The 13,634-nt window shown below is 39.0% G+C and overlaps 1 protein-coding gene across 1 annotated transcript in view; it reads right to left on the reverse strand.

The window, feature by feature from the left end:
• The window catches only part of COL25A1 (collagen type XXV alpha 1 chain), a 421,681-nt gene that overhangs the window by 100,501 nt on the left and 307,546 nt on the right, over positions 1 to 13,634 (reverse strand). Inside the window, exon 10 of the mRNA XM_067568260.1 lies at positions 9,262 to 9,297. Within this exon, the coding sequence (XP_067424361.1) occupies positions 9,262 to 9,297 (36 nt within the window). The remainder of the gene's footprint in view (positions 1 to 9,261; positions 9,298 to 13,634) is intronic.

The raw sequence follows: 13,634 nt of genomic DNA on the forward strand, positions 1-13,634 counted from the left end.
GTAAAGCTTCATCTTAAAACAGTATAATTTATTAAGATACACAAAGAGAGTAAATTAGCTAGCTAACATGTCAGAAGGTAGTACAGAGCATTACCAGAGATGGGAGATAGATTTTGAAATGATTTCTGGATTCTAACTACTGGCACATACATTCTGAATGAGACACTGGAGAGAGGCTGTAGCTCACAAGAACCCCGTATTACTAACTGTGTGTAATTGCAGCGGGGGAGCTAATTGGTTGCTCTAGCTGAGTGTAAGTGTGTGTACAACACATTGCACATGCATCCATCTGATGCCAGTGGAAAATGGGATATCCTCGGAGAAGAAGGTGACCCAACAGTGTGTGTGTGTAAAAACCAGAAGACTTCCAGATTGGCTTTAATCACTACTTTGTTAATTTAACTGGTCTCTGGACTTCTGTCTCCGCATGGCTGAGAACAGCAAGGATGAACAAACAGAAGGAGGTGTGTCAGAAGATTTGATACTTGGGTGTCCCCTGGTTAATAAAGACCTGGAGTAAAATCCTGGCCCAACTGAAGTGGATGGCAAAACTCCTATAACTTCAATGGGGCCAGGATTTTCTCCTGATCTGCCTTACGCAGCCAACTCTCCTACTAAAGTGAAAAAGTGCTGTGAGAACAGAATCAGGTCCATAATCATTATATTGTCCTAATATTTTTGAACACAGTCTGTTAACTATGTGTGTTTTAGCACGTTACAGAACAGGAAAAAGTGTTATAGTGAGGAGGAAATATATAAATTTCTCCTGTAAAGATTATAATGTAGTTCAAAAGTAAAGTAATTTCAACTTGTATATTTTAGGAAGAGTCATTCAAGTCATTCAAGGTGTTTTTGTATCCAATTTCAAATTACCTAGATGTTTAAATGTTCAAGGAAATGTAGAAATATAAACTCTGACCATTTTTATTTGTATGTCTGGTATAGCACAGATGATTTGTTTTACAAGATATCAGATTTCATGGATTGTGAATGTAAATGCCACATGAGAAAATGTAATGAAAATGTAAAGAAGCACGTAAGTGCTTTTGCTTATTGAGGCATATTCATATTAGATACTTTTAAAACATAATGAAGTAAAACACTGCTCAATGGTTATAAAATATTGTATCCAAAATGTGTGATGTGACTTTGAAAAAAACCTCTGTTACCTACTTGCGTGTTGGTGTGATGTTTGGAGGTTCAACCCAGACCAGTAAGTCACTGCCTGCCCTGTAACTCTTGGTGACTCTGTGCTGTGCAGCTTTGGCTCAGAGTCCTGATACCAGCAGCTTGCTCACAGCACAACAGCCTCACCCTGGCTTCCAATAGCCTGGTTATTTCTTGCAGGGTGACATCAAGAGACCTTCCATCCCTGAGTTTCCCCCAAATGGTCTCCCCTGCAGTGGCCAGTCCTTCTCACTGGAACGCACACAAAACCTCACACATTCCCTGCTCCTTTAAAGAAACAGTACACGTGTTGTTGCTCCCTGTACGTTGACCCCACAAAACTTCCAGCCCCTGCCAGCCAAAGGGCTGAAAAATTGAGATCGAAACCTGAACCAGGGGACAGTGTAAAGCACTAACCTGATATAAAGTCATGGGGTGAAATCCAGGCCGCATTGTCAATGAGGGGTTTGGTATTGACTTCTCTGGAGCCAGGATTTCACCTACTAAGCTTCTGATCCTGTTTTGGATGCACAATGGGCACATGAAGAAATTTTGAAAATGTGGTCCTGTGTAGCTCCAAAGGAGGCTTGCCCCATGCAGTGGTAATTCACTCTCATAGTACGTATTTATGTTTAACTGCATTTGGCTTTAGTACTGGTGAAGTCAACTGGATAAAACAATGGCTAAGTAAGAAATAGACTAATCATCAGATGGGAAACTTCACATGAATTCTGATTAAGCAGTGGCCTCAATGCTATTTGTATTCACTGATGGAAAAAACAACAGCAGCCACAACAATAATTAATTAGTTTTCATATAATGCTGTTCTTCAGCAGATTTCTATTAACGGTTGGTATGGCATCCCAGAAAATGTACGTGACATTTACGATAATGTACGATAATAACAAAAGTACAGAGTAGCTAATTACAAATTGAGAAATATACTCTTGGAAATAAACAATGGGTCAGATCCTCCGCTGATGCAAAATGGTATAGCTTCAAGTCAGTCAATGGAGAAATGTTGATTTATACCAACTGAAGATCTGGCTCAGTAATGATATAATTTTATCATTTAATTTGACTTCAATATTTCAACTTTGGTACCTTTTTTGGGTCAGTTTATGTTCCCCGATGTTTGCAGAACTTCCCTCTAAACAAAGAGTTGGTGTTTACATGGACATATTTGCATCTATTTATGCCCTACAATTTGTGAATTAAAGTAAGACTCAACATTTCTATAACAAGAGAGTAATTTAGGAATTTAAAGGGTGATATGCCAAAGTTGCTCTCCTAAAACTTTTTTTTTTTTTTTTTTGAAGTATAGTAATTAAAAAAACAACAACCAATAATTCTCCACCGTTCCTCCATGATTTCACATACATGACTCAAAGTTTCAGTCTGGCAGAAAAAGATATCGTGAACTCATTCTCAGTTGGTTAAAAAGGTAAAGTTATCCATTGTATTTAAAAAGGAACTTTCAGAATCAGTTAAATGTTAACAAATATCATGCTTAGTTAACTGACCTCCCATTGGATTTACTGGTCCATGAGGAAAACAGAATGAGAGAGTTACTGGCAGATCACATAGGAAGGAAGTGAAGTGAATACAGCCCTTACTGACTGAAGGAAAGGCAAAAGCAGGAACAGCACCAACAGGAGGAGCCAGGGCTGACCAGCCATAGGACAGGAGGTCTGGTAAATGTAGACCAAGGATGAATGGGATAAGTATGGAGCACTAAAGAATTGGGAGGGAAAACACCAGCAGGAAGGGCAGGATGTCCAACACATTGGTGGGGGAAGAGGGGCATCGGTGGAGGCAGCAACAGAAGGAAGAAGTGTGGAGACGTGAACTTTCCCTGCTTTCGTGAACTTGCTCTTCCAGAATAGGTCAAAGAAAGAATGAAAGAAAAGAACGAAAGAAAGAAAAAGGAAATATAAAGAGCTAGGTGATAAATGGTGCTAAAGCTAGAACTAAGAGGATTGTATGCCACCAGTAATGCCACTTCAGGATGGCAAAACCTCCAGATAAAGTCCAGCTACTGCAGAAAACTGATTTGATAATTCAGCAGTGGCACTTTACCTTCTGAGTAAATATTGAGCAAACACTCCAGCTTGATGCTACATGTGCTATTCTGTAAGAGGTGCTATTTTTGAGAGGAGACTAACACCGAGAATTGAGAATCTGTGATCACTAAAGCGATGATGGCATTTTTCATGAGAATAGGGAAATTTGTCTCACTGAACAAATTGCAATTAGCGCAATTATATTTTGCCTGTTACATGCCTCTTCTGCAACATACTATCACCCAGTTTTGGGCTTCTTGTGTGTATGTATGTTTATTTTTGTTTTGAGAAAGGACTTCTGCAGTAGGCAGACCACCTGACTTAAACTGGCCAGATGTGCAGCCAGCACCTTTAATCTTCTGCAGCTTTTTCATTTTGGAAAGCTAGAGGAAATATCAGCTGGATAGAGGCCTAGATGTTCATTATTTGCTCAACAGACCTTAGAGACTCCACTGGAGATATTATAGCACATCCGTATGACTGAACACTATTCTGTGCTAAAGTAATGGAAATGTGTTGCATTTAGACAGTGGATAATTTGTTAAGTATTTAACATTTTGGCCCTATGACCCATGCAAAATATTTGTACGCCTGTTGATCCTGCAAAACCTTTATTTTGCATATTTACACATGCTTGATGCTACATGTGCTATTCTGTAAGAGGTGCTATTTTTGAGAGGAGACTAACACCGAGAATTGAGAATCTGTGATCACTAAAGCGATCACCCATGCAAAATATTTGTACGCCTGTTGATCCTGCAAAACCTTTATTTTGCATATTTACACATGCTTGATGCTACATGTGCCATTCTGTAAGAGGTGCTATTTTTGAGAGGAGACTAACACCGAGAATTGAGAATCTGTGATCACTAAAGCGATGATGGCATTTTTCATGAGAATAGGGAAATTTGTCTCACTGAACAATTAGCAATTAGCAATTAGCAATTAGCGCAATTATATTTTGCCTGTTACATGCCTCTTCTGCAACATACTATCACCCAGTTTTGGGCTTCTTGTGTGTATGTATGTTTATTTTTGTTTTGAGAAAGGACTTCTGCAGTAGGCAGACCACCTGACTTAAACTGGCCAGATGTGCAGCCAGCACCTTTAATCTTCTGCAGCTTTTTCATTTTGGAAAGCTAGAGGAAATATCAGCTGGATAGAGGCCTAGATGTTCATTATTTGCTCAACAGACCTTAGAGACTCCACTGGAGATATTATAACACATCCGTATGACTGAACACTATTCTGTGCTAAAGTAATGGAAATGTGTTGCATTTAGACAGTGGATAATTTGTTAAGTATTTAACATTTTGGCCCTATGACCCATGCAAAATATTTGTACGCCTGTTGATCCTGCAAAACCTTTATTTTGCATATTTACACATGCAAATTGATTTCATTTTCTCATTTACCAGCTTGCACATACATTTTGGATAGCTCACCTGTTGATCAGTTCTTTGAAAATTTGGTCTAATACCTCAGTATCTTAACTAGTTACATGTTCTTTCCTTCCAAAACAGAAACGGAATTATCCATTCTGAAAAGCAACTACATCTAGTTTACTCACAAATACTAGAGATCCTTGAGGTATTTTTAAAACATAACAAAGTGCACTAACATGCACTATATTTTCATAAGAGATGCCTAATTTAAACACACACAGACTTTTTGAGGTACAAGAACATTAAAAAGGATAAAAAGCCAGTGAGACTGGCATTTTTACTTGCACAAGCATTATTAAGACAAAACAGCAATGTAGATTTGTGTTGGGGGAAGGAATAAGCTCTAATATATGTAGGCTGAAAATCTGACAGCCACCTTTTAGCCCTTAAGGAAACCTTTGCAGCCAACTTAATTCTAAAATAATCTCATCCAGGATTTATACTGACTACACTGTCAAAATGTTACGAATAGTGCACTACTGCTTTGTCTATATACTACAGGTAAAACAGCAAAATTATTAAATTCCTCAGATGGTGTAAATTCCCATAGATTCATTGACTTCAGGGCAGACTTCACTGAATTCAAAGGAGCTATGGGAATTTACACCAGCTGAGGATTTGCCCCTGGCCTACAAAAGTCAAAGTTCAAACTAATAGCGCTTCCTACTCTCAGTTTTGACACTCCTTTGTGAGTTCATTTCATACAGTTAAATCATTTTCTTTTTCTCCATATGAAAATTAATAGGTTTTCCATTTCAAGGTTTGGCATTTTGAGAATTCAAGGTCTGATCCTGCAGTCTTCTATTATCCATCAAAGATGATAGTTTCTTACGAGAGAGGACTCCAGGATCAGGCCCTTATTTTGCATATCTGAAAAAAAACAACATGTAGGTCATGTTTTCTAGAAGAGTTTCCCAGTGAAACTGGATAAAGACAAACTTGTTGACCCTACAGACTTTATACTTAGCTTGGGGTGGTTTTGCATTAGGGGTAATTAAACACCCCAAGTGCAGACTGCAGAGTATTCATATAAAATAGTATAAGAACTTTAATATTTCAGTGCCAGGAGCTGAGGTTTCCTGTCACTAACCACAAATGAGGCACTCATTAGTAGCTTGCAATCAGAAATTCTAACTCCTGGTGCAAAATGATCAGCAATTCAATTTCTTATGTTCAGTTCTGAAAATGAGAAGGAAATAATGGAGGACCACTTCCTGGGTATTAAAGCGTATTGATCAGGACACAGGCAAATAAAACACAGATGCAGGGATGGATTGTAAATGGCAGGGCTCAACTTTAACGTAAGAAGTGTGGGAGTTTTAAGGGGCACTATCCAGCCACCCCCTCACACATCAGGCATTTAACTTGGCCCGGTATGAAGCTAAATGACCTCACACCAGCTAATCAATCATTCAAAACTGACTCATTTTAGCCTAACCCTACACACACACTCAAAGATGAATTCGGGTTACCTCAGTCCCAGAAAATGTGGTGTTCCTTTCTCCATATAGACAAAAAGGACAACCAGTTATATCCTGAGCTTTTACTCACATTTACCTCTGGAAGCTGCTGTTTTAGCCTTTATCTGCACTAGACCCAAGATGCAACAAACCAAATACGCCTTTATCTCTTTGAATCTTAAAAATTTGCACTCTCATTCCTTTACACTAGAACTGGGCTTCCATGATGCTGCAAGGAAAGTGACCCTCCGCCCTGACATCCTGCCAATTTGGCCCTGAGGGGAAAAAATACCTTCTCAAATCAGAAGATACAATCAGTCAGACCCACAGTATATTGGAAACAGAGCTCAACAATATCTCAACACTAAAGAGGAAGAGGGGGCAGCAATAGCAGCAAGATGGCCCCCAGACACATGGGGGGCCTTTACATTGAAATGGGGGTGCCTGTAAGAGCTAACTGGCACCCCTATACCTCTGTCACTTCCGCTGGCCAATGGGAAGCAGAGAAACCCCTTTCTCTCCTTGAAGGGCACTTCTACCTTCATTCTGAGACACCAGAGGGAGTAGGGGATAAGCTCCTTGCACATCTGAGCACAAGCACTTCCTCTCCCCTGCCTCTCAGGGGTTGGCCATCCCTCTGCTGGTCCAACCAAACCCCCCTCCAGCTGAGATGAGGAGGGGCACTGTAATACCAGCTCCCTCCTGATATCATCTAAAGTATGTGTTTTCTTTATCAATCAAGGAAATACTGTTATTTGTTCAAGAGATTTTAATAAAATGGGGCAGACCATCAGCGGTTGTAACCTGTCATAAGTCCACTAAAGTCAGTGGACCTCTTATTTAATTGAAAAAAAATTATTCTTGGGAATCCAGATACATTAAAATGATTTAAACCTTTAGTGTATGAAAGCATGAATCATTTTAAATGTACATATAAGTATTGAATACATCCAGTGAATCGTATGCAAATGTGAATAATATTAAAAAATCTCTGTGCTCAATGTAGGCCCTACACATATATACACATTATGTTATGATCACATTGTAGTTCCAATCTGTCCTTATTTCAGAATGCCTGAATAACTCTTCTTAATGTCAAGAGAATTTATGCAGGCAAACTGAGGGAAAATGCGTGTGAAGATTTAAAAAAAAAAAATTGGTTCTTCTAAATCTCAATTATATTTGGTACTATAATAATAGCCCAGTTTCAAGCCTCTGTGAAATTCAGGCTTTATATGACTTTATAGTGTCCCTGTAATACTTTGAAAGTATAGGGAAGGTTTATTTTGAGAACCATTGTGACGAAACCACTGCTACAATAACTATGTAAGGAGTAACACACAATATGGTGTGCAATTGTTGTGAGATAACTATAAGCTGTGGGTGAGCACAGAGACACAGGCTTCCAAGACTTGCTGTCATCTCATTATCTCCCAACAGTGCCTCTCCATGAAGTGTTATTCCACTTGGACGGCTGCAAGACTGACTATTTGTGAGAGGAGAAAATAATTAGCATAGCTAAGTAGTTTCAAACTGTGCACTGCAGTTGTTGGTCCATAATTGCAAAGGTTGGAACACTAGTTTCCCCATCCTAATAATACTTCTCAAATTTATTGGAAGATGTCAAGGCACTTTACCAACATTTAGGACTTAAGACGCCCTTATGAGGTAAATGTCCTTATTCCCACTAAAATAATGTAGCACCTAGTCATTTATTCACATGAGTAATCCCACTGAACCTAATTTTTGGAATGGCCGGCTCTGTTTCTGGGCACTATCAGTGACAAGGAGTTGCAGGAACCTTGCACTACTGCAAACCTCATCCAGGTAGACTTTGTCTCCAGTGATCCTGTGCCAAGGTCTGTACTAGAAGACACTGGTGCAGATCCTGAGTGAATCTGGTCCACAGTGAATTAATGAGAACACGGAGAACTGTATTAAAGCAAATGTAAAAGAAACCTACAGCTATTATACACGTTATAATCAATGGGCAATCAAAAAAAATAGAAGAGGGAAGGAGAAAAGAAAGAAACTGATTAGAACATTGGGTGGTACTTTTTTTTGTTAATTAATTTTTTTGTTTTTTGTCATTATCTTCAGATGAACAAGCCACAGGATTTTCTTTAACTGCCTGCTCCCAGCAGGGCATTTCAGAGCCTAGACATTTCTAAATTTCATCAGCTTCTAAGAATATGTGCCTATTGCCATTCAAAATCACCTGAAGTTTTTCAAGGTAAAAATAACACCATTTTTCCTCCAAACTTCAGAAATTCAGACTATAAACAATCAAATTTGTGTCTGATTCCTGATCCTATTATCTTGCTGCCCAGACATTCACAAATTCGAAAGGGCCATGGGCTGTGATTTTGTCAGCTCCTATAAGAAAATAAGGTTGGGCCTGGCCAGCACTGTGAGACAAGACCTCAAAGATAAAAAACCAGTGTATGGACCACATATCATGTGTGCGCCGGGCAGCAGCCACTATTTCACTTGCTCATTGGTTGAACTGGGGGTTAAAAGTGATGGTACTCATTTTATTTCAAATTGAAAGGGTTTCGTTTCCTTGATGCAGCAGAAAACATCTATACCCAGATCACTGAACTCATAAAAAATGCATTCACTTGATTATTGAATATGGGGCTAGATACTCCCATATGTGGCGGGAAAAAACTCAGAGGGAGAAGAATTATCCTGAGAGTTTCAGTGTGCAGCGTTTCCTCTTTATTGTTCCATCAGGAAAAGGGGCCAGGACTGTCACTACAGAGTCAGGTGAGGGTTGGGCTCTCTCAAGAAGTGGGCAAGAGGCAACAATTAAGCTTTAAAGGGAGGGCACACATGGGGACTCCCTGTGAGTGGGGTATTATGCAACTCGTCTGACTCTTTCCCTCTTTTGGTTCTCCTCTGCTTCTGTAAATTGAGAGAAGAATCCGGCCCCAAGAGTCAGCCAGTTGTGCATAGGAGGAGATCTCTCATTCTATGCTTTTCTCACAAATGAGGATCCATATACTTTTGTAACAAAAAAGGGTTAAGTAAAACAAAATCATAAGACTTTTTGGTGAAGAAAACATAAAGGTACTCTGTATAACTGTTTAGTGAACTGGAAACAGAAGAAATAAAGGTACTTACCATTAACCCTTGTTCACCTGGTTTTCCTGGCTCTCCCTTAAAAATAAATTGGATTTATATCAATAATGTTATTTACATTCACTCCCTACTTAGTAACGTTAAAATGTCTATTAACTACATTACACTGAAATACCTACTGAAGCATGTGACAGCTGCATGAATATCTAATATATATTATGATGATCGCTGGCTATTAACATGGCAGGTCAAAATCCTTTCTTTCAATGTTTTAACGGGATAAATCTCTTAATTCAACAGCTCTTCAGTACCAAATGCCCTGACTTCCAGTCTCCTGTTATTTGGAAAACATTTCCTTCCCAGTAAACTGGAGTTTTAAGGCAAATGAAGTAATGTTGTTTTGCAAATGTTTTGCAAAGATCTGATTTTTGAGTATTCCAAAATAATTATTACATTCTCTGTTAGGAAGCTTTTAACTGATTTTGCAAAGTATTGTTGTAGTAATATCTTTTATTTGACCAACTTCTGCTGGTGAGAAAGACAAACTTTTGAGCTTAGTTTTGTGTAAACTCGAAAGCTTGTCTCTCTTATCAATAGAAATTGATCCAATAAAAGATACTACCTCACCCACTTTGTCTCTTTGCAAATTAATGCTTTAGGACATTACACAAATCACTAAAAAGACTAGGCTTGATATTTTCAAAGCTACACCGCACTTATTAATTTCTATGAGAGTTGTGTGGCTAAATCCCATAGCTGGCTTTGAAAATCTCAACCTAGAATTTTTCCACACTCGTTCTCACACTGAGCAGGTCAGAAGAGGAATTACTATTCTGCTGACTGATATGAACATTTTCACTTGCTCAGCAGTGGTAAAGAAGTCACTCGTTATTTTATGTCACAAAAGTGATGGGTTTATGTTGCAGTTATCTTATTAGATGGAAAGGAGACAAAGCAGAGCCAGACTTTCTAAGAGTATGCTAGAGGCACCTATTTAAATGATGCAAGGGTTTCGGAAGCACATGTCGTATTCTGGGATATAAGTTCTGGGAAAGCTCCATAGTAGTTGCAGGGGAACCTCATTTCTCCCTCCATTCCCTTCTGAGGATGCATGAGCTACTAAAACCTAGGTGCTGGTGTAAATAACCCATGTGGCCTTTTCAGGTGGGAAGATAAACTAAGGCAGGCCCCCCATTGGTCAATTTTGTTTTAAATACATGGAGTTGCAGAGGACGGCAGGGTGCTGATCTCATTAATGGTTGCTCTAGTGTGATGGTGTAGGGGTCTTTGTCCTCTAGCTATGGAATTCTGGGGTGTCCTTATTCTTACACTCCCTAACCACTACTTTGTTGGATGTATGAGACAAGGGAAATGAATATTGAGTTCAAAAGCCCATTTGTATTTCAGAAATGAAGGTGTCAGCCAGGTAGATGCCAGTAACTTGGGCCATGTAGTCCCTTTACAACTCTTTCCTGCCTGACTAAATACAAATCAGTCAGCCACAGAAGAACAAGCCTTGGTGTCAGGATGCCAGGGGATTCATTGAGCAGAAATCAGGAAATGTCAGTCCCAGGAGCCTGAGAGCTGACTCTGCATCTGTTCTGGAAAGAGGGCAGCCTCTGGCAAACACATGCAGCAGTAACTACTGAGGGAGTGCTTATATCTCTGAATTGTTGCAACCTCTGCTGCTACATAACTTGGGAGACCCACAGAGCTTAAGTAGGTCATCATCTGGTGATGCCAATCCAGACCTGCAAGATGCTGATCCTGCAAAGCCCTGCTGACTTCACTGGGAAACAAGGGAAACAAATCTGGAAGGAGGCACACAGGGCCAGATATTCAAAGTCATTCAGGTGCCTAAAGATGCAGATAAGCGCCTAGTGGGATTTTCCAAAGTGCCTAAGCAGGTTAGGCACCTAACTCCTATTGATTTCAATAGGAGTTAGGTGCTTAACGCACTTAGGCTTTTGAAAATCCCACTAGATGCCGATCTGCATCTTTTTTAGGCATCTGAATACATTTGAAAATCTAGCCCTCAGGACCCTAAATAAGATATAAGAAAACACTGATGTTACATACACCTGAACTATGTCTAAATGGTTTATGTATATAGAATGCTAGAAAAGGAAACGGAATAGTACTCAGACATCCTAGCTTTCTCTGACATTGCCACACTGTCGCTAAATTGTTCCATCTTTGGCTAATGCTTAACCACTGGAAATGAAGCACTTTGTGCATATGGTAAATGGTTGCTGCATGTAACTATTCTTAAATGTTATTTATTTTTGTTGGTGTCAATTTAGTGTTTGTTAAAAGTGCTGTGTTGACAGCCCTCGAAACTGAAGGCCTTTATCCACAGAACAGGTATAGAGGCTCCAGAGACTGTACCATTGAAGTGCCTTCACTATGGGCTTGGAAGGACCTTAGAGATAAGAGGATAATTCAGTCCCCATGCCTACTCATTCTTTGGCGCCTCTGCTGAAACTACCAACAAGTTTTCCAACTAGTGTAACTGAAGTTAATTGGGTCTTGACTGAGTAAAAACTGAGTAAGAGATTGAGCTCAGTGTCTGACCCTGGTGCTCACTTTGCTGCACTGATCCAAAAGAATGTGAATTTGTTCACCTTCAAGACATACTACACATGGTTGAATATTGCAGAACAGTATTTTCGAACATTCATTCTAAATCCAAACCATTATTCAATTCAACCATGCTTGTGCCTCTTTGTTCACTTTTGGAAATCTTTCATGTGAACACACTTTGTTCACACATGACTGAGTGGGGAATGGCTAATTATACAAATACCGGCATTGTAGTGCAAACAAGTCTATTCATACAGGAAAAGGAATATTTGTTTTTCATTATTTTCTTGTTTAAAAAGCTTCAGTCCAATTGCAGAGCAGAAAACAATACTTAAGTGACCAACTATTCACTTATGGCTAACAAATTGTGCATGCTCAGATTGAACAGTAGTGAAAAAGAAAAAGACTGAAAGTTGTTTGTTCAAAATGTTTGGCAAACAGCCATGAAAAACACATTTGCAGTGACTCGGATCAGTTTGCAAAAGCTTCACAAACAGGAAAGAAAAAGAAAAAGAACTAAATTCACAATACATATTATATGCAACAAATGAGTAAACCACATCCAGTTGCAAAGCCAATTTCCCAGGCTCTCCTAGAGTGGGAGTGGAGTGGAGGAAGATAATAGTAATTAGTGTTTCTGGAGGATTTTAATATGGGCACTGGTCCTGTTTGTTCACAATGTATCGTTGTTATCTGCATATGCAGGCACCTAGAAACCTTTAGATAGGCACATTTTTTAAAGCCATATAAATAAATAAAATAATATAATCTGTCCCTTGCTGTCTAAAGTCAAATTTACTGCAGGACAATTATGATACTTATGACCCCTATTGTATATAGAAGATGCATTATTTTCCTGTTATAATAATCACTAATGCTCCACTTGCTTGAGAAGTAAAAATCTAGTCAGATTATAATCAGCCTTGCTTTCCATCACTGCTGACCTCTCCCAGCCACTTGTGCATGATCCAGAGAAAATTATACTGTTGGAGTCAGACAGCTGATTCCGATCTCACTTACACAACTGGAACTCAGGAGTAATTCCACTATGTGAGTGGAATTGTACCAGGGTAAGGGATATCAGAATAAAGTCCAAAGATTTCTGACAATGAAGGGATAGTGCATCACTGGCAAAAGTGGCTGAGATGAACTTTAAAGAATGGAAAGTAGCAGATTTATTCAACCTTTCACAGCATTCTTCTAACTGAAGGTTTTTCAAGGCAACTCTTGCAAGGCATTTTGGACTAAGACTTATAAATGCCAAGTCTTGTTCAGTTTTCAAAAAAAGTTTTAACTGAGTTGAGCTATTATTGTTGTTATGTTCTATAATTTTATACAGTTAATATAATGTAGGATAAGGCACTCAGAATGAGATTAGAATATGAGCTTGGGTGTATTTTCCTTTTGGTATTACCAAAAAAGGACTCTGTAGGGAAGGTTTATGTCTTCCTGCCCTGGTCCACATATGGAACCATGAATTTTCCTTCACAATGTTGATTTTATGTCCTATAGGACTATGAAAATGGAAAGGGGGGCAGTCTCCTGGAAAAAAAAAAAAAGCTCAAGAGTTTAGTAGGTCACAAAAATATAAAATCATGAGTATTTCCAAGACTTGTTAAAAATGGGGCCAAGCGATTTTTGTATTTATGTTATAATTTTAAAAAGTTTCATCAGACCTCCAACAATAAAAGGCCAAAAAGCTAAAAGCCGGATTCTTTCTCCCAAACAAATGATAACCAGTATCTTACTCTGTGAGTGGTTCCATTGAAATATATGGGGCTTTCTGAGGAGCGGTATACTGCTCATCCTGAGTGTGCATCGCAGAATCAGGC

Source organism: Emydura macquarii, unplaced genomic scaffold, assembly GCF_026122565.2.
Source record: "Emydura macquarii macquarii isolate MOO-44397 ecotype Brisbane River unplaced genomic scaffold, CSIRO-AGI_Emac_v2 contig_2863, whole genome shotgun sequence".
Taxonomy (NCBI): Eukaryota; Metazoa; Chordata; order Testudines; family Chelidae; genus Emydura; species Emydura macquarii.